Source organism: Loxodonta africana, chromosome 10 (genome assembly GCF_030014295.1).
Source record: "Loxodonta africana isolate mLoxAfr1 chromosome 10, mLoxAfr1.hap2, whole genome shotgun sequence".
Taxonomy (NCBI): domain Eukaryota; kingdom Metazoa; phylum Chordata; class Mammalia; order Proboscidea; family Elephantidae; genus Loxodonta; species Loxodonta africana.
Genome location: NC_087351.1, coordinates 76,919,600 through 76,947,508, shown reverse-complemented (window position 1 = coordinate 76,947,508; position 27,909 = coordinate 76,919,600). Strand labels below are relative to the sequence as shown.

At 40.1% G+C, this 27,909-nt stretch overlaps 1 protein-coding gene and 1 long non-coding RNA gene across 2 annotated transcripts in view; one reads left to right on the top strand and one right to left on the bottom strand.

The window, feature by feature from the left end:
• The window catches only part of FNTB (farnesyltransferase, CAAX box, subunit beta), a 79,719-nt gene that overhangs the window by 45,648 nt on the left and 6,162 nt on the right, over nt 1-27,909 (bottom strand). Inside the window, exon 2 of the mRNA XM_003408714.4 lies at nt 6,058-6,122. Within this exon, the coding sequence (XP_003408762.1) occupies nt 6,058-6,122 (65 nt within the window). The remainder of the gene's footprint in view (nt 1-6,057; nt 6,123-27,909) is intronic.
• On the top strand, nt 144-26,640 carry LOC135232611 (uncharacterized). Its single transcript, XR_010323176.1, has 4 exons — nt 144-225; nt 486-588; nt 5,457-7,289; nt 20,021-26,640. It is a non-coding gene; the product is annotated as an uncharacterized LOC135232611 (long non-coding RNA).

Sequence of the window (27,909 nt, the reverse complement as noted above, 5' to 3'; positions counted from 1 at the left end):
CTGAGGCTAAGTTGTGTAAAATTTTAGTGAAGTCACGCAGCAGGCACTGTTAGGTGATAGATGTATATATATACGTATATATATATATATATATATATATATTTTTTTTTTTTTTTAATCTTTCTGGGACCCTTTAGCAGAAGCACTGAGTGGACAGTAGGCTGCTAGGGTAAGGACTGGCAAGATGGGAAGAGCCGAAAGTCAAAGGAATGACGGAATTGAGAGGTAAGTGAAATAGCTCACCGTATGAGCTGGCCCTGACTGAGCAGGTTGGAAGCCAAGGCCAGAATGGGTTCCATGGATGAGAACCAAGACAGTCCAAGGGACTTTTAGCAATGGCAGGCAGGGACCCAGTAAGAGAAGGCTGAGAAATCCAAGCCAGCAAGGGTGAGCACAGAATTTCAACTGGAATTCCTGATTTCTAGCTCTAATTGGATCTGTTCACAGTGGGGTTTACTATAGGTCATTTTTTCTCTGAAAAACAGGCAAGAAAATTTGTATATGCCAAATACCTTGAGATGCTAAGACCAAAGGGGAAAGAAGAGAGAACACTCTACACCAAAAGAGAACATCATCCAACTTATTTAGGTATGTCAGGCTAGACCCCATTAAACGTTCCTTCTAACTCTAAAATTCTGTGACTGTTAAATATAATGCTGTTTACTTCTGAAAAGATTACACCCTTGAAAACCCTAGGGGGCAGTTCTACCCTGTCCTATAGGGTTACTATTAGTTGACTAGATGGCAACGAGAAGTATAATGCTAGAGAAAGGAAACAGGTAAAAAAGGAACTGAACTTTATGGGAACCACCTGTGCAGTATGCCCGATTATTCAACTACACTATAACTTTGTAAGGAGCAATCACGTCTGTCTTCAGCATTAACCACAGGGCCTGGCATAGAGCAGGCTCTCAACATCTATTTACTGAATTAACAAAAGAAAGAATAAAGAATGGTAAAGTCACTTTTCTGACTGACCAAAAGAGACTGTCTCCCTGGATACATATCCCTTCAATTTAAAAGAACCATAAACCTCAAAGGAGAAGTCAGAATTCGGTCATCCAGGCTAGGAGAGCAATGCTTAGATTGAGGCAAGTATTTGCTCTGGCTGAGGGGCTCTTTCTGTCAGTTCTCTCCTGTGTTCACACATACCACATTGCAGGTGATCAATCAGCCAAGGTTAACCTTCCCTATTGGACTTAGTATCTTTAGAGAGCTAAATTAAGCAACTAAACAAATTCTTCCCTTTTTAAAAAAAATCTGGAGAAGGAATACTTTTCCTTATCTTCTCAGCACTCTTCTCATCTGATAAGGGGCTTTTAAGCAACTAGAAAAATGTAATACCTCAGAGGCAAATGCTTTTCTGCCTCCAGAGGGTAAAAGACCCTGGCTTTCTCCTCAGGTTCCTGAAATGACAACTACCTGGGGCCCCATCTGCCTGGAAACATCTAATTGAAGGAAGCCTCTGTCAGCTCTTCTTTCACTGCAGGTTGGTCCATGAGGACAAGGATCTGAGACAGCCCAAAAGGGAGTGACCCAACAGCTCTCCTCCCACCATGAACTTCATTCACAGACAGCTAGGCCCTCAGAGTCCTGCTGGGATAGGGACTGATGAGTTCCTCTGGCTGGTTTCATCTGAAGACAAACTGTAGCCACAAACACAGGAAGAGAAATTCCCTTCTGTGACCATTTCCACCGTGGAAACTATTCTTCCATTCTCATCCATTTAATCTCTCTCTCTCTCAAACACACACACACACACACACACACACACACACACGCTGATATGCATATGTTATTCTAAAATCTTGGAAAGGCATTTGTTTCTCTGAGTGTTTATCTAGAGCTTCAAGGATCACACTGTTAACTGACTGAAGTTTAATTTCTCCACCGAGGTTTACAATTCTTTTAAACTGAAGGGACAAATATTCATAGAGAACAGTCTTTGTACCAAGAACCTTACCATTCTTAACTCATCTCTAGCCAAAAATGCTCTGCATAGGGGGTTAAAAAGAGAAGCTAGAGCTCTTCCCCCTTTCCTTCCTGAACAATTCAGCCCTCAGAGTAGTTTGATTAGGTGGAACAGAACACCATCAGCTCTGTGCAGGGGCGAGGGGAGGAGGGGAGGCAGAGCTCAAGTGAACAAGGAGGGCGGCTGTGCAGAGGATGGGGACAGGAGCTTGGGACACACAGGAAGACGGATCAAATAATATATTAAAAATATGGGGAGACAAAGCCAACTCTTCAGACATGGATTGGACTGGACAATGGGCTGGAGAGGGATGCTGGTGAGGAGTAAGCTTCTTGGATCAGGTGGACACTTGAGACTATGTTGGCATCTCCTGCCTGGAGAGATGAGAAGGTAGAGAGGGTTAGAAGCCGGTGAAATGGACATGAAAAGACAGAGTGGAGGGAGAGAGCGGGCTGTCTCATTAGGGGGAGAGTAATTGGGAGTACGTAGCAAGGTGTATATAAGTTTTAAGTTTTTATGTGAGAGATTGACTTGATTTGTAAACTTTCACTTAAAGCACAATAAAAATTATAAAAAAAAAAAAATATGGGGAGAGGCAGTTTCCACTGTTCGAGAAGGAACTTTCAAATATATATGCCCTGGGTAGGAATGTAAGTTGTATTTCTTATGATGGGCGAGCCAACTGGTCTCACCTTCAGGATGTGCTTCCGTATAATTCCCTCCAACCTTATCTCATGCCCTCACTGAGTGCCAACCACACTGCCTTCTTTGATCTTCTGGAAAGCTCCGCTCTTTTCAGCCTCAGGGCATTAGCACGTGCTGTGCCCTCTGCCTAGAACACCCCCAGCACCCCCTAAACGTAAATAATAAGCCACTTGGGGGAGGGTGGGAGGAAAGAAGAACTTAATTGTAAGGGCCTTGGAAAGAACAATAAGATAAAGGAATAAAGCTTCTAACTGCTCAGGATTTGAGAAACTCTGTAAGATAATGTTACATAGAGGAAATGGCACAAAACAATGGCGCTACGAGGCGCCTGCATGTGAGCTGCTTTAAGTGCTTTAAATCAGTTTTTTGGCTTCAGAGCCATCATCTATACTTAACCTCCAGAGTTCTAATACCTGTTGCTATTGCCGTAGAGTCGATTCTGACTCATAGCGACCTTACAGGACAGAGTAGAACTACCTCCTATAGTTTCCAAGGAACGGCTGGTAGATTCGAACTGCCAACCTTTTGGTTAGCAGTCTTAGTTCTTAACCACTGCACCACCAGGGCCCCAAAAAGCATGATTAGAAGGATGAATATTTCATAGTTTTAGGATGAAAGGAAAATCATTTCTGGGATGGGGAATAACTGTAAATGCACCAACATTCAACTTCAGCCTTGAATTTCAGCCAAAATCTGCTATTCAGCTTTGGCCTCAGGAGGCTGAGCAGGCAAATGCCTTACGTCAGCATCATTCCTGGCATCCCAGGACCTGTGCGCAGTCACTGGTCCCGGGATGTGTGTGATCCCATCACAGCTGATCAGCACAATGACCTCAGAGACACAAAGAAGCCACGTCATCTAGCGTTACTGCTAATATCGGAATATTCACTGCAGCTAATGGTTAAGGTTTTCTTTTTGCGCTCTAATGTCAGACTTTCAAAATCTGCTACTAAAATGTGAAATATTAACATCGTGACAATAGTTTAAAATTCAGATACATTTTCAGACTTATATCCTGGAAGTTCACTCTATGATGGTGATGTTTGGAGTCAGTCTTATACTGATAAATTCATTTTCTTTAACACTCAACCATTCAGCTAAAATATGAATATTTCTGATGTTAATTAGCATTCTAATTAGCAGCCTTTAAAATACCCATTTTCACAGTCAAGGATGATAAAATGAGAAATGTCAGATTCCTGAAACAAACCCAAAGTCCTGATATCTACTCTATTTCCCCAAGAGGAACGTTTTTTGTTTTCCACCCATACCTGACCCAAGACCTATGAATCAGGGGATTTTATTTTACTCCTTATCGCCCCCCACCCTGCTATACCCCCCACAAACAACTTCTTCTTCCCAGACTATAACCTGTTATTCTCCCTCATACCTCAGCAAGATTTAAAGGAAAGAAAAGAAAAGCCCAAAGGCTCTATTCTGATGGTGGGTAAAAAAGAGATGCCACATGATCAAAGGTCTCTTGTGTTGGAACTTGTGTTGAAAATAAAGGACACGTGTCCATGGAGACCCAGACAGCAGCCAGTGACTCAGGCCCCCATCAGGTGAGTCATCTGGGGGTGCGACTGCCAGCAGCAGAGGTGGAAGCAGGAAGCACCACGGTGCTGATCCCGTTCTATCTCAGAGAGCTCACTCTCTGTGAGCAGTTTAAACAGTGTCATTTGCTTATCTCCAGCTGTGGCTCCTGACAAGAGGAATAATTAATGCTATTGTGGTTCTGAGCTTTGGGTTAATGCAGAAGTTTAGTTCAGCAATTTGGGGAAGACTCCTCGTTAGTAGGTGTTTTCTTTCTTTCCTGGGAGGGAGGATGAAAATAACCTTCCCACCCTGTCTTTCCCTATAAGCAGTTGCCTTTTTCAATTGCTTTCTGCCTTGGCTAATTACAATTTTGATAGAAATGGCTTTTTAAGGACATAGTGGGGGAAAAAAAAAAGATATAAAGTTCTCTATGGTTTAACTCATTTTAATAATGTTCTGGTAAATAGAAGTACCCTGGAGACTGGCTTGCCAGGATTTAGGCTCTTAAAAAGTTCCATGAAGTCACAGACATGAAAAAGGTGGTTAGGGGCTGGACTTCAGACCCCTTAGCTTCCCATCCAGAGCAAATCAGCCAGCTGCCTAAATACACTTTGTTTAGAGACTGTCAAGGAAAAGTCATTAAATCATTATCATTAAAACAAAATGATCACCACGCAAGGTTTTGGACAAGATTAGTTCTCATGGCTGGAGGCAGGGGCAAATTATCCAATAGGCAAGGTAAACACCAGATTATCTTTGATGTGGTGAAGCCCACGTGAAATTGTTGACTGCCGACTAGTAAGCATGCTCAAGTAAGCCCGCGTTTACCTTGCTTACTGGATCATCCGCCCTGTCAGGGATTATAAATTTAAAAAGAAGCTTTGATTCTGTAGGAAGGTGCTGTGCGGTTGGGAGAGAGACAGATGCCCGCCATACCTAGAAGCAGAATCTTTGATGTGGTGAAAAATGTGAATTTGTTCACTACAGATGATCTGGTAAGCAAGGTAAGCACTGTGCTTACCTCGTCTATTGGATAATCCACCCCTGGCTGGAGGTGTAACACAGGATGGTTTCCGAAAGACAATTTGTAACTAGAAGAGAAATGCTAATAAAGGAATGGAATAGCCTTATGAAATTTTAGTGTGACACATTACAAAATATTGGAAAAAAGGGAATATAAAAGTTCAAATTAAATAATAAGTTTCTGCTTATAATCCCCGTTATGGAATTTCTGACCTCACAGGGCTTAACAGACTTCGACCTGCTAAGATCCAAGGAAAATGAAACACCTTATACTTCTCACTTGAAATTTCACCCTTGGGATCTGCTGCTCGATCACCAACGAGGACCATGCTGCTGGCAGCTCAAACTTCTCACATTTTCCCAGTCAAATAACAACTGATGGCAAAGGAATCCAATACTCTGCCCTCCCCCAGGCCTCTGTATCAATCTCAAAAGTGCAATGAGAAAAAGAAAAGCAGGAGTGTCCTCCATTTGAACACCAGAGCAGCAGGCCACAAATAAACAGCAAAATCATGAACTTTCTTCCTTCCTTGCCCCAACTTCGGCCCTCAGAGTTCAGGCTCAAGAGCATCCTGATGTAGTACCTGACTGCTCAGTTCAAGCAGAGCACCTACTGTAAACAGTATTCTAACAGAGGAAGGTGTCTGAGTCATAGCATATCCTGGGGGCAGTTTCACAGCTTATGGCTGGATAAGCTCAAGGAGGAAAGAATGCCTCTCTCAGGAGGTGGTGCTCTCCCAGCTAGTAACCAGTGTTCACACCAAGTTGACTCTGACTCATGACAACCCATGTGACCCTTCAAACTCCAATCCACAGCTTACCGTGGTACAAGGTGGTTGAACTTGTAAGAACTGAAGACCTCTTGGATCTTTTCTTCTACTTTTGCCTGGTAGGATGCAGAAGATAGGAGAGAGAAAACAAATACAGATGAGACTTCTATCAACTTTTTCCTCTCACTGCCACAAATGCCTATTGGCTGGAGTTGCCTGGCATGGTTGTATACTTTATAGAGCTATAAGGCTGCGGGGTGACAAGCTTAGGACAAGGAGTAAGAGAGAACGCGCTGTACCATTTGGCATCACAATCAACTCCTCCAATAACTTAATCCATAATATCCAAACTAATGGTGGTTTTGGAATTGGCCTCTGTGGTACCGGTAACTCAGGGAGCAGATGAAGACAGATACATTTTGCTTGCAAGATTTATTCTTGCCTGCTCTATGAAGTTGTTTGGTGTTCATTAACTAGCTGCCCTCACGTACACAATTAATTCCTGCCAAGGGTCATACTTCTTACTGTCATATTGAACAGCTTAAAGTATTAAATGCCCTAAGGAATTTATAAGGACATCAATCACCGAAAACCAAAGGGATAGCAAATCTGGGCATTGGTCCTACATCACATGCAGGACTCACTCCACAGTCTCATAAAGCAAAGGGTCTTAGAAGGTCAGGTTACAAAACACACCAGATCACCTGTCCTTTCTGAATACCACACCATAATACACTTCCAGTGTAGCCTCAGTGAGGAAAAGGGTACTAATGAGGGTAGGGCTGGTCAACAGGATACAGGTTTTCACCTTCATCAGAATCCCTCCTCTTTGTAGTGAGGCATGTTCTTGCTAGGATTTCAAGATACATAATAATTGCCTCCCTGGGAAATTTTAAAAACATGTCATTTATTTCTGGAACATTCATTGAGTTAGAGCTTCTAGTCCCTTTGACAAGTTTGCAAGAATTATTTATGATGAGGGGTGAGCAGTGATGTGAATCATCTAAAATGGCAGCCAATTTAAAATTCATTTATATTTGGTTATAGGATATGCTTTGGTATTTGTCTTTGAACATGAGTTTGAGGGATGATCTGGCTAAGAATTTACAATATTTCAAAAAACAGGCTAAAGTCACCTTGAGAACCTGACTTAAGAGGAACAAGAAAGTTGTTCCAGATCCCTCATAATTCTTTTTCCATTCCAGAAACTCATACGGGACTAACATGAAGCACCAGCCTAAACGGAACAAAGACGGCATTTCTCAGTCACGTGTTCCTTAGCTGTAAGTAAAACAGGATAGAAAAATATACAAGAAACATATGTCAGTAAGGACATTAAATAAAGATTTGCCTAGGATATCTGTTATATCTAAATGAATTGATGAATTTTGAATGAAACAAAACCAAGTGGGAGGAAAACTCACTTCCTTTACCCCAATACAACCCTACTCAAATCCCTATGACTTAATATTAAAAAATGAGCCCATCTCCTCCTTAGCATTCTGATACTTAGAGCCCTACGGAGAAAAGGTTCCTGTCAAGAACTCCTTAATGAGAAGTCTCACCTTCAGCTCCCACTGGGGCAACATAAGCAGACAAGCAGTAGATGAAGAAAATGGAAGTTTATTTCTAAACTAAGATACCCAACAGAGATATATCATACCCTGATGTGGAACATGCTTAAAATATTCCCAGTGTGGTGCCATTTCTCTTTGGATTTCATAATCTTCTTCAGAATGAACAAGCGATATTCCAGAACAGTAACTGACCCATAACTGGAAACATAAGTTCTGAATTCTAATAAACACCTGATTATCACAGGCCAGCTGCTCATGATAACAGAACAATAAAACTGTACCTAGTTAAAAGAGCTTTACCTGTTATCAAAAAACACTTTGTGTTACAAAGCACGAGAATGTTTCCAATATATTCTGTGAATGAGAAAACAAGGTAAAGTTTCCCCCATTCAAGTACATGAAGTCAAAAGTGTTTTCCGTGTCATCTCAATACACTTTGGTTTCCAAAGGTAAAAAAGTTCCCAACACAGTGTGTGGAAAAAAAAAAAAAAGAATTCACTTTATTTTCTCTTAAGACCTAGTGTGTGTTTTTAATAGCCTTACTGAGATAAAATTCAGACTATATAACTTACCCATTTAAAGTGTATGATTCAACGGCTTTAATATATTCACAGAGCTGTGCATCCATCACCACAATTTTAGAGCATTTCCATTATTCAAAAAAACAGAAAAGAAAAAATCCTACACCCGTATCCATTACCCGTCCCCCAAATTCCCTTCCTCCCCAATCCTAGGCAACTGCTGATTTACTCTGTCTCTATAGGTTTGGCTCTTCTGCATTTTACATATAAATGGAATCATACAATATGTAGTCCTTTGTGACTGGCTTCTTTCACTTAGCATAATGTTTTCAGGGTTCATCTATGTTACAGTACGTATCAGCACTGCATTCCTTTTTTATTGCTAAATAAAATTCCATTGTATAGATACACCACATTGTATTTATTCATTCATCAGTTGATGGACATTTAGGTTGTTTCTACTATTTGGCTATTATAATGCTGCCAAAAACATTAATGTTCAAGATTTTGTGTGGACCCACATTTTCATTTCTCTTCATATATACCTAGGAGTGAAACTGCTAGATCATACAGTAACTCTGTTTAACAGTTTGAAGAACTGACAAACTGACTTTCAAAACAGCTGCATGATTTTACATTACAGCAGTGTATGAAGGTTTCAATTTTATTATCTGTGTTTTTCATTATACCCATCCTAGTGCGTGTGAAGTGGTATCTCACTGTGGTTTTGATTTGCATTTTCCTGAGTGGCTAATGATGTTGAGGAAACCCTGATGGCATAGTGGTTAAGTGCTATGGCTGCTTACCAAAAGGTCAGCAGTGCAAATCTACCAGGCACTCCTTGGGAACTCCATGGGGCAGTTCTATTCTGTCCTGTGGGGTTGCTATGAGTCGGAAACGACTCGATGGCAGTGGGAATAACGTTGAACATCTTTTCATGTGTTTGTTGGCCATTTGTTTATCTTCTTTGGAGAAATGTTTATTCAGATACTTTGTTCTTTTTTTTAATTGGGTTGCCTTTTTGTTATTGAGTTAGAGCAGTTCTTAACATATTCTAGATGCATGTTCTTTATCAGATACATGATTTGCAAAAATCTCCCGTTCTGTGGGTTGTCTTTAGGAACTGGTATGTTTTTTAATAGAAAAAGATCACCTCAGAGTGATCATTATGGTTTTTGGAGTAAACGAGTTGCCATTGAGTGGATTCCGAGTTCTACTTGAATAGAACTGCCCCATACGGTTTCCAAGGAGCAGCTGGTGGATTTGAACTGCTGAACTATTGGTTAGCAGCCAAGCTCTTAACTACTGTGCCACCAGGGCTCTGGTTTTTAGAGTACAACATTAAAAATAATACTTAGCCGTAAACCTGCACATTTTTTACAAACAGTAATAGATTAACACAGAAATGAAAAAGCACTCATCCAGAAATGGGAAAAAAAAAAAGTAAACCCCAAAACATGGACTATCTCTCTTTAACAAATGGTGCTGGCATAACTGGATATCCCATCTGCAAAAAAAATACCTCACACCATGCATAAGACTAACTCAAAATGGATCAAAGACCTAAATATAAAATCTAAAACGATAAAGATCATGGAAGAAAAAATAGGGACAATGCTAGGAGCCCTAACACATGGCATAAACAGTATACAAAACATTACTAGCAATGCACAAACACCAGAAGAGAAACTAGACAACTGGGAGCTCCTAAAGATCAAACACCTATGCTCATCCAAAGACTTCACCAAAAGAGTAAAAAGATTACCTGCAGACTGGGAAAAAGTTTTTGGCTATGACATTTCTGATCAGCGCCTGATCTCTAAAATCTACATGATAACTGCAAAAACTCAACCACAAAAAGACAAATAACCCAATTAAAAAGTGGGCAAAGGACATGAACACGTCACTAAAGAAGACATTCAGGTAGCTAACAGATACATGAAGAAATGCTCATGATCAGTAGCTATTAGAGAAATGCAAATCAAAACTACAAGGAGGCTCCATCTCACTCCAACAAGGCTGGCATTAATCCAAAAAACACAAAATAATAAATGTTGGAGACATTGTGGAGACTGGAAGACTTAGTGGGAATGTAAAATGCAACCACTTTGGAAATCGATTTGGCACTTCCTTAAAAAGCTAGAAATAGAACTACCATATGATCCAGCAATCCCACTCCTTGGAATATATCCTAGAGAAATGAGAGCCTTTACATGAACAGATATATGCACACCCATGCTCACTGCAGCACTGTTAACAACAGCAAAAAAATGGAAGCAATCAAGGTGTCCATCAACGGATGAATGGATAAATAAATAATGGTATATTCACACAATGGAATACATTGATAAAGAACAATGCCTGTGAAACATTTCATAACATGGAAGAATCTGGAAGGCAATTATGCTGAGTGAAATTAGTCAGTTGCAAAAGGACAAATATTGTTTGAAACCACCATCATAAAAACTCAAGAAATAGTTTAAAAAGAGAAGAAAATATTCTTTGATGGTTACGAGAGTGGGGAGGGAGGGAGGGAAGGGGTTTTCACTAGATAGTAGACTAGACCTATTTTAGGTGAAGGGAAAGACAACGCACAATACAGGAGAGGTCAGCACAACTGGACTAAACCAAAAGCAAAGAAGTTTCCTGAATAAACTGAATGCTTCGAAGGCCAGAATAGCAGGGGCGGGGGTTTGGGGACCATGGTTTCAGGGGACATCTAGGTCAATTGGCATAATAAAATCTATTAAGAAAACATTCTGCATCCCACTTTGGAGAGTTGCGTCTGGGGTCTTAAACACTAGCAAGGGCCACTTAAGATGCATCAATGGGTCTCAACCCACCTGGGGCATAGGAGAATGAAGAACACCAAAGACACAAGGTAATTATAAGCCCAAGAGACAGAAAGGGCCACAGAAACCAGAGACTATATCAGGCTGAGACCAGAAGAACTAGATTGTGCCCGGCTACAATCGATGACTGCCCTGACAGGGAACACAACAGAGAACCCCTGAGGGAGCAGGACAGCAGTGGGATGCAGACCTCAAATTCTCATAAAAAGACCATACTTATTGGTCTGACTGAGGCGAGAAGGACCCCTGAGGTCATGATCCCCAGACCTTCTGTTAGCCCAAGACAGGAACTATTCCCAAAGCCAAGTCTTCAGGAAGGGATTGGACTGGACTATGGGATAGAAAATGATGCTGGTGTGGAGTGAGCTTCTTGGATCAAGTAGACACATGAGATTATGTAGGTAGCTCCTGTCTGGAGGGGAGATAAGAGGGCAGAGGGGTCAGAAGCTGGCTGAATGGACACAAAAATAGAGAGTGGAGAGGAGTGTGCTGTCTCATTTGGGGGAGAGCAACCAGGAGTACATAGCAAGGTGTATATAAATTTTTGTATGACAGACTGACTTGTAAACTTTCACTTAAGTCACGATTTAAAAAAAAAAAAATGGAATATCCTTTTTTGCTTCCCCTTTTTCCCATAGAGCCTGTCGGTGTTATATAAAATCTGAATAAATTTGTTGCTAGAAAGATGCAAGCATTCTTCAAATGTACTGCTTTACATAACAGAAGGAAAGTTAAAAAGCTAGTTATGTATAAAAGAGTTAACATACTCATTGCCATCGAGTCGATTCCGACTCATAGTGACCCTATCAGACAGAGTAGAACTGCCCCATAAGGTTTCCAAGGGGTGCCTGGTGGATTAGAACTGCCGACCTTTCGGTTAGTGGCTGAACTCTTAATCACTATGTCACCAGGGTTTCCAAAAGAGTTAACATAGCAGGCCCTGAAGCTGCTGTTCTCAGAAAGTTTTCCTTGCAAGGTTGGCCTTGGTTGGCATTTTGGGAATTTGGATTTCAGGAGGGTTCTTACCACTTCCAAACTAATAAGAGCGGCCCCTGAGCCTAAACTATTTGTACAAACAATGTGGTTTATACTGAACATCTGCTTTCCGTCTGAGAGTCTGGTATTTTGAAACACGCTAAGCAGTAGGTGGCTACCTATCCAACCCCCAGTAAAAACCCTGGGCGCTAGATCTCTAGTGAGCCTCCCTGGTGGACAGCATTTCACACGTGGTGTCACAAGTTTTGTGTATGTGTGAATCCACTAGGGAGGCCTTTTTGATGTTTGTGACTGGTTTCCTCCAGATTTCGCCCCATGCACCTTTTCCCTTTGCTGATTTTGCTTTGTATCCTTTCACTGTAAGCAATCGTACCTGTGAGTACAACTATGTGCTGAGTCCTTCTAGTGGATTACTGAACCTGGGGTGGTCTTGAAGACCTCTGGCACACTAGTAGAGTTAGAAAGTTAGCCTTTGGTATAGAATTAAGAGAAACAGTCACAACAACTGCATAATATCTATATGCGAGATCTGTAATTAAATTACCTTTTAAAAATTTATCAAAATCTTCTTTATAGGTGAACTGAGTTAGGCTGTTAAAAAAAAGTCAGCTAAATCTCTAAGAGTTCTGAACACTACACTACTGGCTCTCAAATCTGTTTTCAGAAAAAAGAACCGGCTTCAACACAGGGATGCTCAAGCATGTCTATTCTGCAGGGCCTCTATGTTGTATTTCCAGGCTTCCTTTCTATCCCAAAGGAACTGATTAAACTAGTCAGTCCCTCCTTTCTGTATAATAACCACCACAGGCAATGCAGTGGGTGCAATACAAAGGCAGTTTAACAGGCCCATAGCAACTGATAGTTTTCTTTTGCTTAAACAGCAAAGGGTCCATTGGTTCATTTCCTCGGGCACAAGGCACACAGTTCATGCTAATGAAAGTGATAGGCTCTCTTGGGAGAAGGATGATGGCCTAAAGCATCTAATCTGTTCCAGAAACACTACTACATGAAAATGTTACAAGAAACACTACTAGGATTAGTCACAAAAGATTTAGTCCCAAGGGATTATCGCTTCAAAATTTAAAAAGAGCCTGAATTAAATGAACTTTGATTGGATCCTGGTTCAAAACAAAACAAAAAAGCTATATAAAAAAATTGGGGGACAATTGGGGAAATTTAAAAATAAACTGGATTAAAAAAAAAACCAAACCCAGTGCCATCAAGTCAATTTCAACTCATAGATATTAAATGATATTATGGTATTATTTTTTTATTTTCTTAGCTGTGATGTTATTTATTGTGCTTATGTAGACAAATGTTATTCTTTTTTTTTTTTTATGTAGACAAATGTCATTCTTATGAGATGCATGTTTTAGTATTTAGGAGTGACATGTCATGGTGTCTTCATCTTACTTTCAAAGGTTCAAAAAAAAATTACTTGTACACATATATGCACATATATTGTACACATATATATATGTATGTACACATACATGCACACAAAGGAAAAACTGAAAGAGTGAAATTTATGGGTGTCCTGGCTAGCTCATTCACTGGGTTATCTTCATCTTTGTCTTTGACTAGGCTACTCCACAACTCTGTAGAGATAGAAGTTAATCTGTAGAAAACTGATAGTGATGCAAATAATTTCCACAAAAATGCAAACTGTATCTGCTAAAATGCAATTAATTATCACCCTGTGGATACTTACCAGGTTTGGAACCATTTGAAATTCACTTCAGCATTCCTTATCTGACTAAAAATATGTGGTACTCTGAGCTCTCTTCTGAACCAGTTGCAAAATCTTATTGGTTCCCTAATTAATTAATTAGTTAAATAAAATCTTTTGATGTGTGTTCATTTTTTATTTGTACAAGTCATGATTTTATCCTATTAAAAAAATGATCCTTTAACAGTTTATATAGGAGGGGGTTAGGTGGAGGGTAAATAGTTGCCAATTTTTCCGCATATTTGAAATATTTGATAATAAAAAGTTGTGAGAAACTATTAAAAATTAAAATGAAATGAAACAATAAAAAACTTAATACCCAGATTCCACAACTATGTCATCCAGGTATAAGAAAGACTTCTGAAAAGTTAGACACATCTGCACACACACACAAAATGCATTTATCTGTATAACCCAACCCAGTGCACTTGAGTTGATATTTATCTGTATACTAGTTAAATAAATGTTTACACTAATTAGAAAGTATTTCTGGGAATTTAAAAATACACTACAGTGAGATACCACTCCACACCTACCAACAAAGTCGCTAAAGTTGAAAAGGTGGTCAACATCAAATGTTGGCAAGGATGCAGAACAACTACAGCTCTCCTACATTGCTGGTGAGGGGGTAAAACATACAACCACTCTGGAAAAAGGACTAGCAGTTTTTTACAAAAATAAACATACACCTACCCTATGATCCAATTCCAATTCTAGGTATTTACCCAAAAGAAATAAAAACATATGGCCACCAAAAGACTTCTACAATGTTCATAGCAGGGTTATTCGTAACAGCCAAAATTTGGAAACAGCTCAGTTGTCCATCAATAGAATGGATTAAAAAAAAAAAAAACTAGTATTTTCATAGAAATACTAAATGCTATTCAACAATAAAAAGAGACAAATTACTGATACATGCAACAACATGGGTAAATCTTGTAAATATGCTGTGTGAAAGAAGCCTTACAAAGCCTTACACGAAAGAATACATGCTGTATTACTGCATTTAGATGACATTCGAGAAGCAGCAAAACTATAAAAACAAATCAGGGCAAAAGTACCTAAGGGAAAAGTGTACTCAGCTTGACGAAGGTAAACGATGTCACTAAAAAGCACCCAAGAAAAAAGAACCTGTTGGTAATTGCTATGACACATATATATAATTACGAAAAAACATCAAAAACAACCAAAAAATTTATGTGCGGGGTATATATGTACGTACATAGGCATATGTGTACAGTTATGTACATATGTAGGTATACATTGTTGTTAGGTGCTGTGGAGTTGCTTCCAACTCACAGCAACTCTATGCACAACAGAACGAAACACTGCCCGGTCCTGTGCCATCCTCACAATCATTGCTATGTTTGAGCCCACTGTCGCAGCCACTGTGTCAATTCATGATTGCTGAGGGTCTTCCTCTTTTTCGCTGACCCTCTACTTTACCAGGCATGATGCTCTTCTCCAGGGACTGGTCCCTCCTGTATGCATATATAGTTATATGCAGAAGAATATGCATCTGTGTGGCTGTACGCACATATATTCATATATATAATAAAACATACAAGAGGCACAGTTACAGATACTTCTTAGACATGATGAAACACCTCGTGGAAATGGATTTCTGGGTTTGAAGGATTAGGACCACAGTCTCGTGAGACATCTCAGCATAATATAGTTCATAAAGTTACATTCTATATCCTAGTTTGGAGGACAGTGTCTGGGGTCTTAAAAGTTTGCTAGTGGCCATCTAGGATACAACTATTGGTCTCTACTGGTCTGGAGAAAAACAGAAAGAAGGAAACCAAAGACCCAAAGAAGAAACTGGTCTACAAGATAAACATTCTACACAAACCACAGCCTCGTCTACCTTGTGACCAGAAGAACTAGATGGTGCCCACCTACCACCACCAACTGTTCTAATCAGGGCCACAATAGATGGACCTTGATATAATGTGGAAGAGAACCTCAAATTCTTATTAAAAAAAAAAAAACCTGCTGAGCTGGTTGACGCTGGAGGACTCCCCTAAACTACTGCCATGAGATGCTCTTCAAACCTTGAACCAAAACTAACCCCAAGGACACCACATAGCTAAATACCAAATTGGCTCAAAAAATAGGAATATCACCCGTAAGTACTGTGCTCCTTTAAAAAAATCACCTATATGAGACCAAATGGTCAACAATTACTTTAAAACAAAGATGAGAATGTAAGGGGGCAGGGAAACTAGATTAATGAAAATGGAACCACAAGAATGGAAATGAGAATATTCAAGCATTCTGAAGAATATAACCAGCATCACTCAGCAAACTTGTGTAGAAAGTGCTGAATGGAAACCTAAACTGTTGTGAAAAACCTTCACCAAAAACACAATTTTTTTTTAATTAAAAATTATTACTGATTTACACCAACTTCATATGGAAGGGAAGGAAGCCCCAGATAAGTAAAGCATTAGTGAAAAAGAAGAAGAAAGTGGGAGGCCTCACTCTACCTGATTTTAGAACATATTCTACAGCCACAGTAGTCAAAACAGCCTGGTACTTGTACAACAACAGGCACATAGACCAAAGGAACAGAATTGAGAACCCAGATATAAATCCACCCACAAATGAGCAGCTGATATTTGACAAAGGCCCAGTGCCAGTTAATTGGGGAAAAGATAGTCTTTTTAACAAATGGTGCTGGCATAACTAGACATCCATTTGCAAAAAAATGAAACAGGACCCATACCTCACACCATGCACAAAAACTAACTCCAAGTGGATCAAAGACCTAAACATAAAGACTAAAACAATAAAGATCATGGAAGAAAGAACAGGGACAACGTTAGGAGCCCTAATTCAAGGCATAAACAGAATACAAAACATTACTTAAAATGATGAAGAGAAACCAGGTAACTGGGAGCTCCTAAAAATCAAACACCTATGCTCATCTAAAGACTTCACCAAAAGAGTAAAAAGACCACCTACAGATTGGGAAAAAATTTTCAGCTATGGCATCTCCGACCAGGGCCTGATCTCTAAAATCTGTATGGTTCTGTTAAAACTCAACTACAAAAAGACAAACAACCCAATCAAAAAGTGGGCAAAGGATATGAACACGCACTTCACTAAAGAAGATATTCAGGCAGCTAACAGATACATGAGAAAATGCTCTCAATTATTCGCCATTAGAGAAATGCAAATTAAAACTATGATGAGATTCCATCTCACTCCAACAAGGCTGGAATTAATCCAAAAAACACAAAATAATAAATGTTGGAGAGGCTGCGGAGAGACTGGAACTCTTATACACTGCTGGTGGGAATGTAAAACGGTACAACCACTTTGGAAATCTATCTGGCATTTTCTTAAACAGTTAGAAATAGAACTACCATACAACCCAGAAATCCCACTCCTCGGAATATACCCTAGAGAAATAAGAGCCTTTACACGAACAGATATATGCACACCCATGTTTATTGCAGCACTGTTTACAATAGCAAAAAGCTGGAAGCAACCAAGGTGTCCATCAACGGATGAATGGTTAAATAAATTATGGTATGTTCACACAATGGAATATTACGCATCGATAAAGAACAGTGACGAATCTGTGAAGCATTTCATAACATGGAGGAACCTGGAAGGCATTATGCTGAGTGAAATTAGTCAGATGCAAAAGGACAAATATTGTATAAGACCACTATTATAAGATCTTGAGAAACAGTATAAACTGAGAAGAACACATTCTTTTGTGGTTACGAGAGGGGGCAGGGAGGGAGGGTGGGAGAGGGTTATTTACTGATTAGTTAGTAGATAAGATCTACTTTAGGTAAAGGAAAGGACAATACTCAATACAGGGAAGGTCAGCTCAACTGGACTGGACCAAAAGCAAAGAAGTTTCCGGGATAAACTGAATGCTTCGAAGGTCAGCAGAGCACGGGCGGGGGTTTGGGGACTATGGCTTAAGGGGACTTCTAAGTCAATTGGCAAAATAAATTCTATTATGAAAACATTCTGCATCCCACTTTGAAGTGTGGCATCTGGGGTCTTAAATGCTAACAAGCGGCCATCTAAGATGCATCAATTGGTCTCAACCCACCTGGATCAAAGGAGAATGAAGAACACCAAGGTCACGCGATAACTATGAGCCCAAGAGACAGAAAGGGCCACATGAACTAGAGACTTACATCATCCTGAGACCAGAAGAACTAGACGGTGCCCGGCTACAACCGATGACTGCCCTGACAGGGAGCACAACAGAGAACCCCTGAGGGAGCAGGAGATCAGTGGGATGCAGACCCCAAATTCTCATAAAAAGACCAGACTTAATGGTCTGACTGAAGACTAGAAGAATCCCGGCGGTCATGGTCCCCAAACCTTCTGTTGGCCCAGGACAGGAACCATTCCTGAAGACAACTCATCAGACATGGAAGGGACTGGACAATGGATTGGAGAGAGATGCTGATGAAGAGTGAGCTACTTGTATCAGGTGGACACTTGAGACTGTGTTGGCATCTCCTGTCTGGAGGGGAGATGGGAGGATAGAGAGGGTTAGAAACTGACAAAACGGTCATGAAAGGAGAGACTGGAAGGAGGGAATGGGCTGACTCATTAGGGGGAGAGTAAATAGGAGTATGTAGTAAGGTGCATATAAGCTTACATGTGACAGACTGACTTGATTTGTAAACTTTCACTTAAAGCACAATAAAAATTATTAAAAAAAATTATTACTGATTAAAAAAAATAGAACAGTGGTTGCTTCTTGGGGAGGTGAGGGAGTGGGGCTTGACTGGGAAGGAGCATGAGGGAACTTCCTGGAGTGAGGGTAATACCCTATATCTTGATAAAGGTTTGGGTCACAGAGGTCTGTGCACTTGCCAAAACTCAGGGAATGTGACCGTATGTATACTTAACATATATACATTTCATTGTGTGTAAAGAACTATAAATAAATACTGAACTCCAGTTAATAACTTGCATACTAGACTCACACACTTGGTGAAAAGTATACGGATGTCTGCAATTTATTTTGAAATGCACTAAGAAGATAGGTGCTAAAGCAAGAATAGTAAAATATTAATGACAGAACCTAGGTGTTGAGTACACTGGTATTCAATATGAATTTTTTCAACTTTGCTATATATTTGAAATTTTTCTTAATAAACTACTAGGAAAAAACCAAACACCTTATTACTACTATAAGAGTTTAAAAAAATATTTTCTCAATGCTGTCTCATCTTTCCTCTATGTGTCAGGCACTGTTCTAGGTGTCTGGAATACATCCATGAACTGAACAGACAGATTCCTTCCCCTGCGAAGTCTGCTTTGTACTCACCCATCTCCTTAAACAAAAGCATACTGAAATGCAGAGAGACATGTTCCCTTTAGAGCAGCAGTACCAAACTGCTCATAAGCAGTTCCCAGCAAGAGGCAGCTCCGGGGAAGAGGAACCAAGCTAAGCCTCAGGCCCCCACTTACAAACGCCCCTTCCAAGATCCTGTGTCCAAAGTTGTATTTACAATTACACAGTTTTTCTTTTTTTAATATGCATTTATTATTTTATTATTGTACTTTAGATGAAGGTTTACAGAACTAGGTTCTCATTAAACAATTAGTACACATTTTGTTTTGTGACAATGATTACCAACCCCAAGACATGTCAACACTCTCCCTTCTCAACCTTGGATTCCCCATTACCAGCTTTCCTGTCCCCTCCTGCCTTCTAGTCCTTGCCCTGGGCTGCTGTGCCCCGTTAGTCTCATTTTGTTTTATGGGCCTGTCTAATCTTTGGCTGCAGGGTGAACCTCAGGAGTGACTTCATTACTGAGTTATAAGGGTGTTTGGGGGCCATACTCTCAGGGACATATTGTTTTCCTTAAAGAGGGCCTCCAAACTGTAAAAACTTCAGGCCCCACAACACCTGGATCTGCCCCTTGTGGCCTACGGCCCAGTAAGGCCCACAGACCAAACTGGCCTTTAGAATTGTTTTGTTGGGCCCTTATTTTTTTTTTAATTGTGATTTCGTTGTCAACATCTGTTGTTAGTTGCCGCCAAGTTGACTCTGACTCGTGTCCACCTTATGTGTAACAACTAAATATTGCCCTGTCCTGCGCAACCTTCGTGATCGTTGGTATGTTAAAGTCCATTGTTGCGGTTATTGTATCAATCTGCCTCATTGAGGGTTTCCCTTATTTTCACTGACCCTCTGTTTTAGCAAACATGATATCCTTTTCTAGTGATTGGTCTTTCCTGATGACGTGTACAAAGTAAGGGAATCGAAGTCTCATCGTCCTTGCTTCTAAAAAACATTCTCGTTGTATTTCTCCTAAGACTGACTTTTGTTCATTCTTTTGGCAGCCCACAGTATATTCAATATTCTCCACCAACACCACAGTTTGAATGTATCGACTCTTCTTTCTTTTTCATTAAGCAGCTGTTGGATATGGATTGAAGAGACCATGGCTTAAGTCAGATGCACATTACAAATCAGAAGAATGCACATAAAAATGAAGATTTCTAGCTTCTCTCAAAAAATTGGCAAGTTTGGACACATATCACAATCATCTAGGGCTGAGCAGTGGCTGTCCTCTTTGGATGAGCACCTGCTTGTCAAGTCACCAGAGGCCCAATCACTACCCGTTACCTCCCTTCTGACTTTACCTGCCTGGCCCCTTGTAGGCATCTGAGTATGAGACCCATGTAGTCAAGTAAAGACCCAGAAGAAAAGGAAAATGACTGGAAAGTAGCTCTAAGGCAGTGGTTCTCAAAGTGCGGCTCCCAGACTACAGCAACAATACTACTGGGAACTTGTTAGAAATGCAGTCTCTGGTCACATGCTGGGTCTGCAGAATCAGAAAATACATGGGTGGGGTCCACTCGACTGTTTTTGAACAAAATCCAGAGGATTCTGATGTATGCTAACATTTGAGAACCCATGCTAAGGAATAAAGAGATTGAAAAAGGCTTTTAGTAGTGGTAACAGTCACTGTAAATGAGATGAGTCTTGCCATCCTTGCTTCTAAGAAGTACTCTGGCCGTACCCCTTCCAAGACAGATTCATTTGTTCTTTTGGCAGTCCGCAGTATTTTCACAAAATCTGACTAGGAAGAAGTACAGCCAGAACGCTCCTTAGAAACGAGGATGGCCAGACTTCATCTCACGTAGTTTGGACATGTTATCAGGAGGGACCAGTCCCTGGAGAAGGACATTGTGCTTGGTAAAATAGAGGGTCAGAGAAAAAGAGGAAGATCCTCAACAAGACAGGATTGACACGGCGGCTGTAGCAATGGGCTCAAAAATGGCAACAATTGTGAGGATGACCCAGGACCAGGCAGTGTTTCATTCTGGTGTATGTAGGGTCGCTATGAGTCAGAACCGACTCAACAGCACCCAACAACAACAAATACTCACTGAAGACTTCAACTCAGAGGCTGATGTGTGGAGTTGGACTTCAAATAGTGCTTTCTTCATTCATAATTACTTAATTGCTGGTTTTTTTGTGGCTTTTTTTTACTGTTTACTGTGCCTTTTTTCTCTCAATCAGTAAAGGAAAAACGAAGCTAAGAAGGCAAAATATTTCTCTGAATAACCTAAGGCTTTGCGTAGAAGATTCAACAGGTCAAAGTTGACCTAGTCCCCTTATCCAGCTGTTGTTTCCCTCTATCAAGACTGAAATCCTTTATGAATCAGAGCAGACGTTCTCAACCTTGGCTACATATTGGAATTGCCTGGGGAGCTTTAAAAAAAAATGCTGATGCCTCATAAGGAGAAGTGAAGTCCTGATACATGCCACAACATGCATGAACCTTGAAAACATTACACTGAGTGAAGTCAGTCACAAAGGACAAATACTGAATGAACTCACTTAAATGAAGTAAGTAAATATACCAAAACTAAAGCTTATTAGTTACCGGGGTGGGAGGAAGATAAGAAGAGAGGGGTTTTGCTTTGGGGACGCTGAGTTTACCTTAATGGTGGTGGAATAACTAGGAAGGAGATAGGGATAAGGGTGCAACATGAGGAGTGCAATCAATGTCACTGAATTGTGCACGCAGAAACTGTTGAATTGTGGAATGTTCTGTTGTGTATATTTGCATCACAATATTAAAATGCTGATGCCTAGGCCCCATTCCTAAATATTCTAATTTAATTCATCCAGGGTGAGGCCTGGACACCAGGAGTTGTGAATCACTGCCCTGTCAATGCCTTTAAAAAAAAAAAAAAAACTTTAACACCAGGTGCTTCTAGAAGTAATGATGGAAAGCTAAGTTTATATCACAAACCAAAATAAACACTAGAAGGTGGCTCCCAGTGGCCTTTACAATATATCTTAACAGCAGTAACCCCTCAGCACATACAGGGCAGGTGCTTATCATTACTATGGTGTAACAACATTCAGGAACCTTCCTTTTGTACCAGTTTTGCCTCCACTTGCAATTCAATTTCTTTACTCCACATAAATGTGTGGTTTTTACTTTTCCTTTGAACTAGTCATAACATCTGCCTGGTTCCCTCATGTGTAAGTAAAATAAAATTTTGAGCATGTGTTCATTTTTACATCTGTATGAGAGTCATGATTTTACCTTTTCCTGAAAATGATCTTTTAACGGTAGTTACACAGGAGGAACCAGTCCTAAATATGTCAATTTGGAGAGAGATCAAAAACAATGTTAAATTTTTAAAAAGCAAGATGACAGAGTGCAACACGATTCATGTAAGTTTTTAAAAACAATTCACAAATACAGTGCATATGGACACATAAAAGGATTAAAGGTGAAGTGGAAGGGTACATCCCCCAACTCTTGCGACAGGCTGCCTCTGGGGAGGGAGGCCAGCTGTACTGGGGATGGGGTTAAAGGATATTGGCTATATCTGTAACTGTTTTTCTTTAAACAAATAATCACAGTGAAAAAAAATTTTTAAAAGATGTTAACAACTGTTAATTCTAGGTTATGGGAAAACGGCTGTTAATTATGTTGTTATTTGTACTTTTTGTTAATGATGATATTTCCTTTTAAAAAGGATTTCAAAGTGCTAAGATTTGTGATGCCTTATCACCCAAGCTTTCCCACGCCTCTGCAAGGAAGCTGTGTTCTGGATGTTCATCGATAAATCAGTTGTTTAGACTTTATTTGTTTCCCCACCAAGACAATGTTATACCTAATTGTTAGGTTCCCAGGCCGGCCCTCCTTAATCTATCAGCCAAAAAAACCACAACCACTGCCTTCGAGTTAATTTCAACTCATAGCAATCGTATAGGGCAGAGCAGAACTGCCCCACAGGGCTTCCAAGGCTGTAATCTTTAAGGGAGCGGCTGATGGGTTTGAACTGCCTGCCTATCCTAACAGCACATCTCTCACCTTCTCTGGCACAGTCATAAGGCAACTCTCCACTTGGGTTACAGCAAAAAAAAAGAATAGTTCAAAATTAAGTCTACTTGTTTACTGGTTTGTCAGGAGTCCTGGTAGCGCATTAGTTAAAGCGCTTAGCTGCTAACCAAAAGGTCAGTGATTCGAGTCAGAACCGTTTCGACAGCAGTAGGTTTGGTCTGGGTTTTTCGGTTTGTCAGAAGCCCTGGTGGTACGGTGGTTAGACTTGGCTGGTAACAGAAAGTTCGGCAATTTGAACCCGCCAGCCGCTCCACGGGACAAAAACGTGGCAGTCTATTTCTGTCTTATCTCTACTCTGTCCTATAGGGTTGCTATGAGTCGAAATTGACTCAACGGCAATGAGTTTGGGTTTTTTGGTTTGTCAGTTTATCCCTGCTTCTGGGAGGACACGGACTGTTTCTATGAACGGAATATTTTTAAGTTTGCTTAACTCAGATTTTATATGTGTATGTGTGTGTATACATATGTAACACACACACGCATATATATCTTTAAAATATATAAACTAAGATTTTTTTTATATACCTATACCTGTGTGTATGTATACATATACTTTTCAGTTATATACGTGATATAAACTTATATATGTATATATTAGTTTATATACGCAACTACATATATATGAGTTCGTGTTTTTCAACAATGAAGAGATTGAGCTAGACTCTAGGGGTAGAGATTAAACAACTCTACCCAAATCCCCAAGACTTGGATGCCAGGGCAATAAATAAATGAAGATCTAACCATCAACCTCATTCTCAACAGCTTTGTTTTTCTAGAAATCCAATCCATAGAAGCGCAGAATAAATTTCATTCACCGATGAGTGGTAAGAGCCAACTAAAGCATTTGATACTTTCTCTTTCGCAGCTTCCATCTAAAACCAATTTCGTGGAGCACCAACTTTCATCTCATGGGCTATCACTTCCCTTTTTCCCCCCCTCTCCCATAGGAGGACCATTCCAGAAAGCAGACTTGCTGCCTGAGATTCATATTAATGCTTAAACCACAGTAAAGAACCATTAATACATTAAATATATGGCAAAGATTTTTCTTTAAAAAAAAAAATCTTTATATATATGCCTCAGAAAAGACAAGTGACCTTACAAAGGTCCTCTGGCTAGGGGAAGTTCTTTCAATTATTTTGAATATTACCACCCATCTGTCAGTTTTTTGTACTGTGGTGGCTTGCATGTTGCTATGATGCTGGAAACTATGCCACTGGTATTTCAAATACCAGCAGGGTCACCCATGTTGAGCTCCCAGTGGAGCTTCCAGACTGATGGACTAGGAAGAATGGCCTGGTAATCCACGTCTGAAAATTAGCCAATGAAAACCATATGGATCACAACTGAATACTGTTCAGTATAGTGCTGAAAAATGAGTCTCCTAGGTTAGAAGGCACTCAAAATACACAGTAGCTCCAATACTAGACTCAAACATACCAAGGATCATAAAGGTGGCTCAGGACCAGGCATCACTTCCTTTCATCATACACAGGGTCACCATAAGTTGATTCTGATGGTAATAACAACATTCTGAACACAAGGTAACCAGTTGGGGGTTGACACAGGCTGGTTTTGGCTGCTTACAGAGTGGAAACTTGTACAAGTATGAGCGAAAGAGAAAGACAAGCACAGATTTAGTATTTATTCCTGGAGATACGAACTCACAGTTCAAAGTGTAGGTTGCCATTGTAAGCCAGCTTTTTAAGGTTCATTTTAAAAAATAATAGAATAAATGCCCTTTATCACCGCTCTTATTCAACATTGTGCTAGAAGTCCTAGCCAGAGCAATTAGGCTAGACAAAGAAATAAAGGGCATCCGGATTGGCAAAGAGGAAGTAAAATTATCTCTATTTGCAGATGACATGATCTTATACACAGAAAACCCCAACGAATCCACCAGAAAACTACTGAAACTAATAGAAGAGTTTGGCAGAGTCTCAGGTTATAAGATAAACATACAAAAATCACTTGGATTCCTCTACATCAACAAAAAGAACATCGAAGAGGAAATAAACAAATCAATACCATTCACAGTAGCCCCCAGGAAGATAAAATACTTAGGAATAAATCTTACCAAGGATGTAAAAGACCTATACAAAGAAAACTACAAAGCTCTACTACAAGAAATTAAAAGGACATACTTAAGTGGAAAAACATACCTTGCTCATGGATAGGAAGACTTAACGTAGTAAAAATGTCTATTCTACCAAAAGCCATCTATACATACAATGCACTTCTGATCCAAATTCCAATGTCATTTTTTAAGGTGATAGAGAAATAAATCACCAACTTCATATGGAAGGGAAAGAAGCCTCGGATAAGCAAAGCATTACTGAAAAAGAAGAAGAAAGTGGGAGGCCTCACTCTACCTGATTTCAGAACCTATTATACAGCCACAGTAGTCAAAACAGCCTGGTATTGGTACAACAACAGGCACATAGACCAGTGGAACAGAATTGAGAACCAAGATATAAATCCACCCACATATGAGCAGCTGGTATTTGACAAAGGCTCTGAGTCAGTTAATTGGGGAAAAGATAGTCTTTTTAACAAATGGTGCTGGCATAACTGGATATCCATTTGCAAAAAAATGAAACAGGACCCATACCTCACACCACGCACAAAAACTAACTCCAAGTGGATCAAAGACCTAAACATAAGGACTAAAACGATAAAGATCATGGAAGAAAAAATAGGGACAACCTTAGGAGCCCTAATACAAGGCATAAACAGAATACAAAACATTACCAAAAGTGACGAAGAGAAACCAGATAACTGGGAGCTCCTAAAAATCAAACACCTATGCTCATCTAAAGACTTCACCAAAAGAGTAAAAAGACCACCTACAGACTGGGAAAGAATTTTCAGCTATGACATCTCCGACCAGCGCCTGATCTCTAAAATCTATGATTCTGTCAAAACTCAACCAGAAAAAGACAAACAACCCAATCAAGAAGTGGGCAAAGGATATGAATACACACTTCACTAAAGAAGATATTCAGGCAGCTAACAGATACATGAGAAAATGCTCTCGATCATTAGCCATTAGAGAAATGCAAATTAAAACCACGATGAGATTCCATCTCACTCCAACAAGGCTGGAATTAATCCAAAAAACACAAAATAATAAATGTTGGAGAGGCTGCAGAGAGATTGGAACTCTTATACACTGCTGGTGGGAGTGTAAAATGGTACAACCACTTTGGAAATCTATCTGGCGTTATCTTAAACAGAAATAGAACTACCATACAACGCAGAAATCCCACTCCTCGGAATATACCCTACAGAAACAAGAGCCTTTACACAAACAGATATATGCACACCCATGTTTATTGCAGCACTGTTTACAATAGCAAAAAGCTGGAAGCAACCAAGGTGTCCATCAACGGATGAATGGGTAAATAAATTTTGGTATATTCACACAATGGAATACTACGCATCGATAAAGAACAGTGAGGAATCTGTGAAACATTTCATAACACGGAGGAACCTGGAAGGCATTATGCTGAGCGAAATTAGTCAGAGGCAAAAGGACAAATATTGTATAAGACCACTATTATAAGATCTTGAGAAATAGTATAATCGGAGAAGAACACATACCATACTTTTGTGGTTACGAGGGGGGGAGGGAGGGAGGGTGGGAGAGGGTTTTTTACTGATTAATTAGTAGATAAGAACTGCTTTAGGTGAACGGAAGGACAACACTCAATACAGGGAAGGTCAGCTCAATTGGACTGGACCAAAAGCAGTTTCCGGGATAAAATGAATGCTTCAAAGGTCAGCAGAGCAAGGGCAGGGGTTTGGGGACCATGGTTTAAGGGGACTTCTAAGTCAATTGGCAAAATAATTCTATTATGAAAACACTCTGCATCCCACTTTGAGATGTGGCGTCTGGGGTCTTAAATGCTAACAAGCGGCCATCTAAGATGCATCATTTGGTCTCAACCCACCTGGATCAAAGGAGAATGAAGAACACCAAGGTCACACAACAACTAAGAGCCCAAGAGACAGAAAGGGCCACATGAACCAGAGACCTACATCATCCTGAGACCAGAAGAACTAGTTGGTGCCCAGCCACAATCGATGACTGCCCTGACAGGGAGCACAGCAGAGGACCCCTGAGGGAGCAGGAGATCAGTGGGATGCAGACCCCAAATTCTCATAAAAAGACCAGACTTAATGGTCTGACTGAGACTAGAGGAATCCCGGCGGTCATGGTCCCCAAACCTTCTGTTGGCACAGGACAGGAACCATCCCCGAAGACAACTCATCAGACATGAAAGGGACTAGACAGTGGGTAGGAGAGAGATGCTGATGAAGAGTGAGCTACTTGTATCAGGTGGACACTTGAGACTGTGTTGGCATCTCTTGTCTGGAGCGGGGATGGGAGGATAGAGAGAGTTGGAAGCTGGCAAAATTGTCACGAAAGGAGAGACTGGAAGGGCTGACTCATTAGGGGGACAGCAAGTGGGAGTACGGAGTAAGGTGTATATAAACGTATATGTGACAGTCTGACTTGATTTGTAAACGTTCACTTGAAGCTCAATAAAAGTTAATAAAAAAAAACAATAGAATAAGTGGTTAAGTTGTGGTGATCATAAATACACTAACTGGACACACTGCAAAAAAACTTCCAGTGTTATGCAAATGATGCTTGTAGCTTTGGATAAAATATTCAGTGACAGTATCTTACACATATTTAAAGGAGATGAATCAAAGAACTTTAAATGTGATCGGGAAAACCATACTGGCTGGCTCAAAAATGGCTCCGGCAATGACAAAAATACTGAGTTCAGAGATGCATGTGAAGAGTTTAAAGAAAAATGTTCTATGAATAAGGAGACAAAGAAAAAA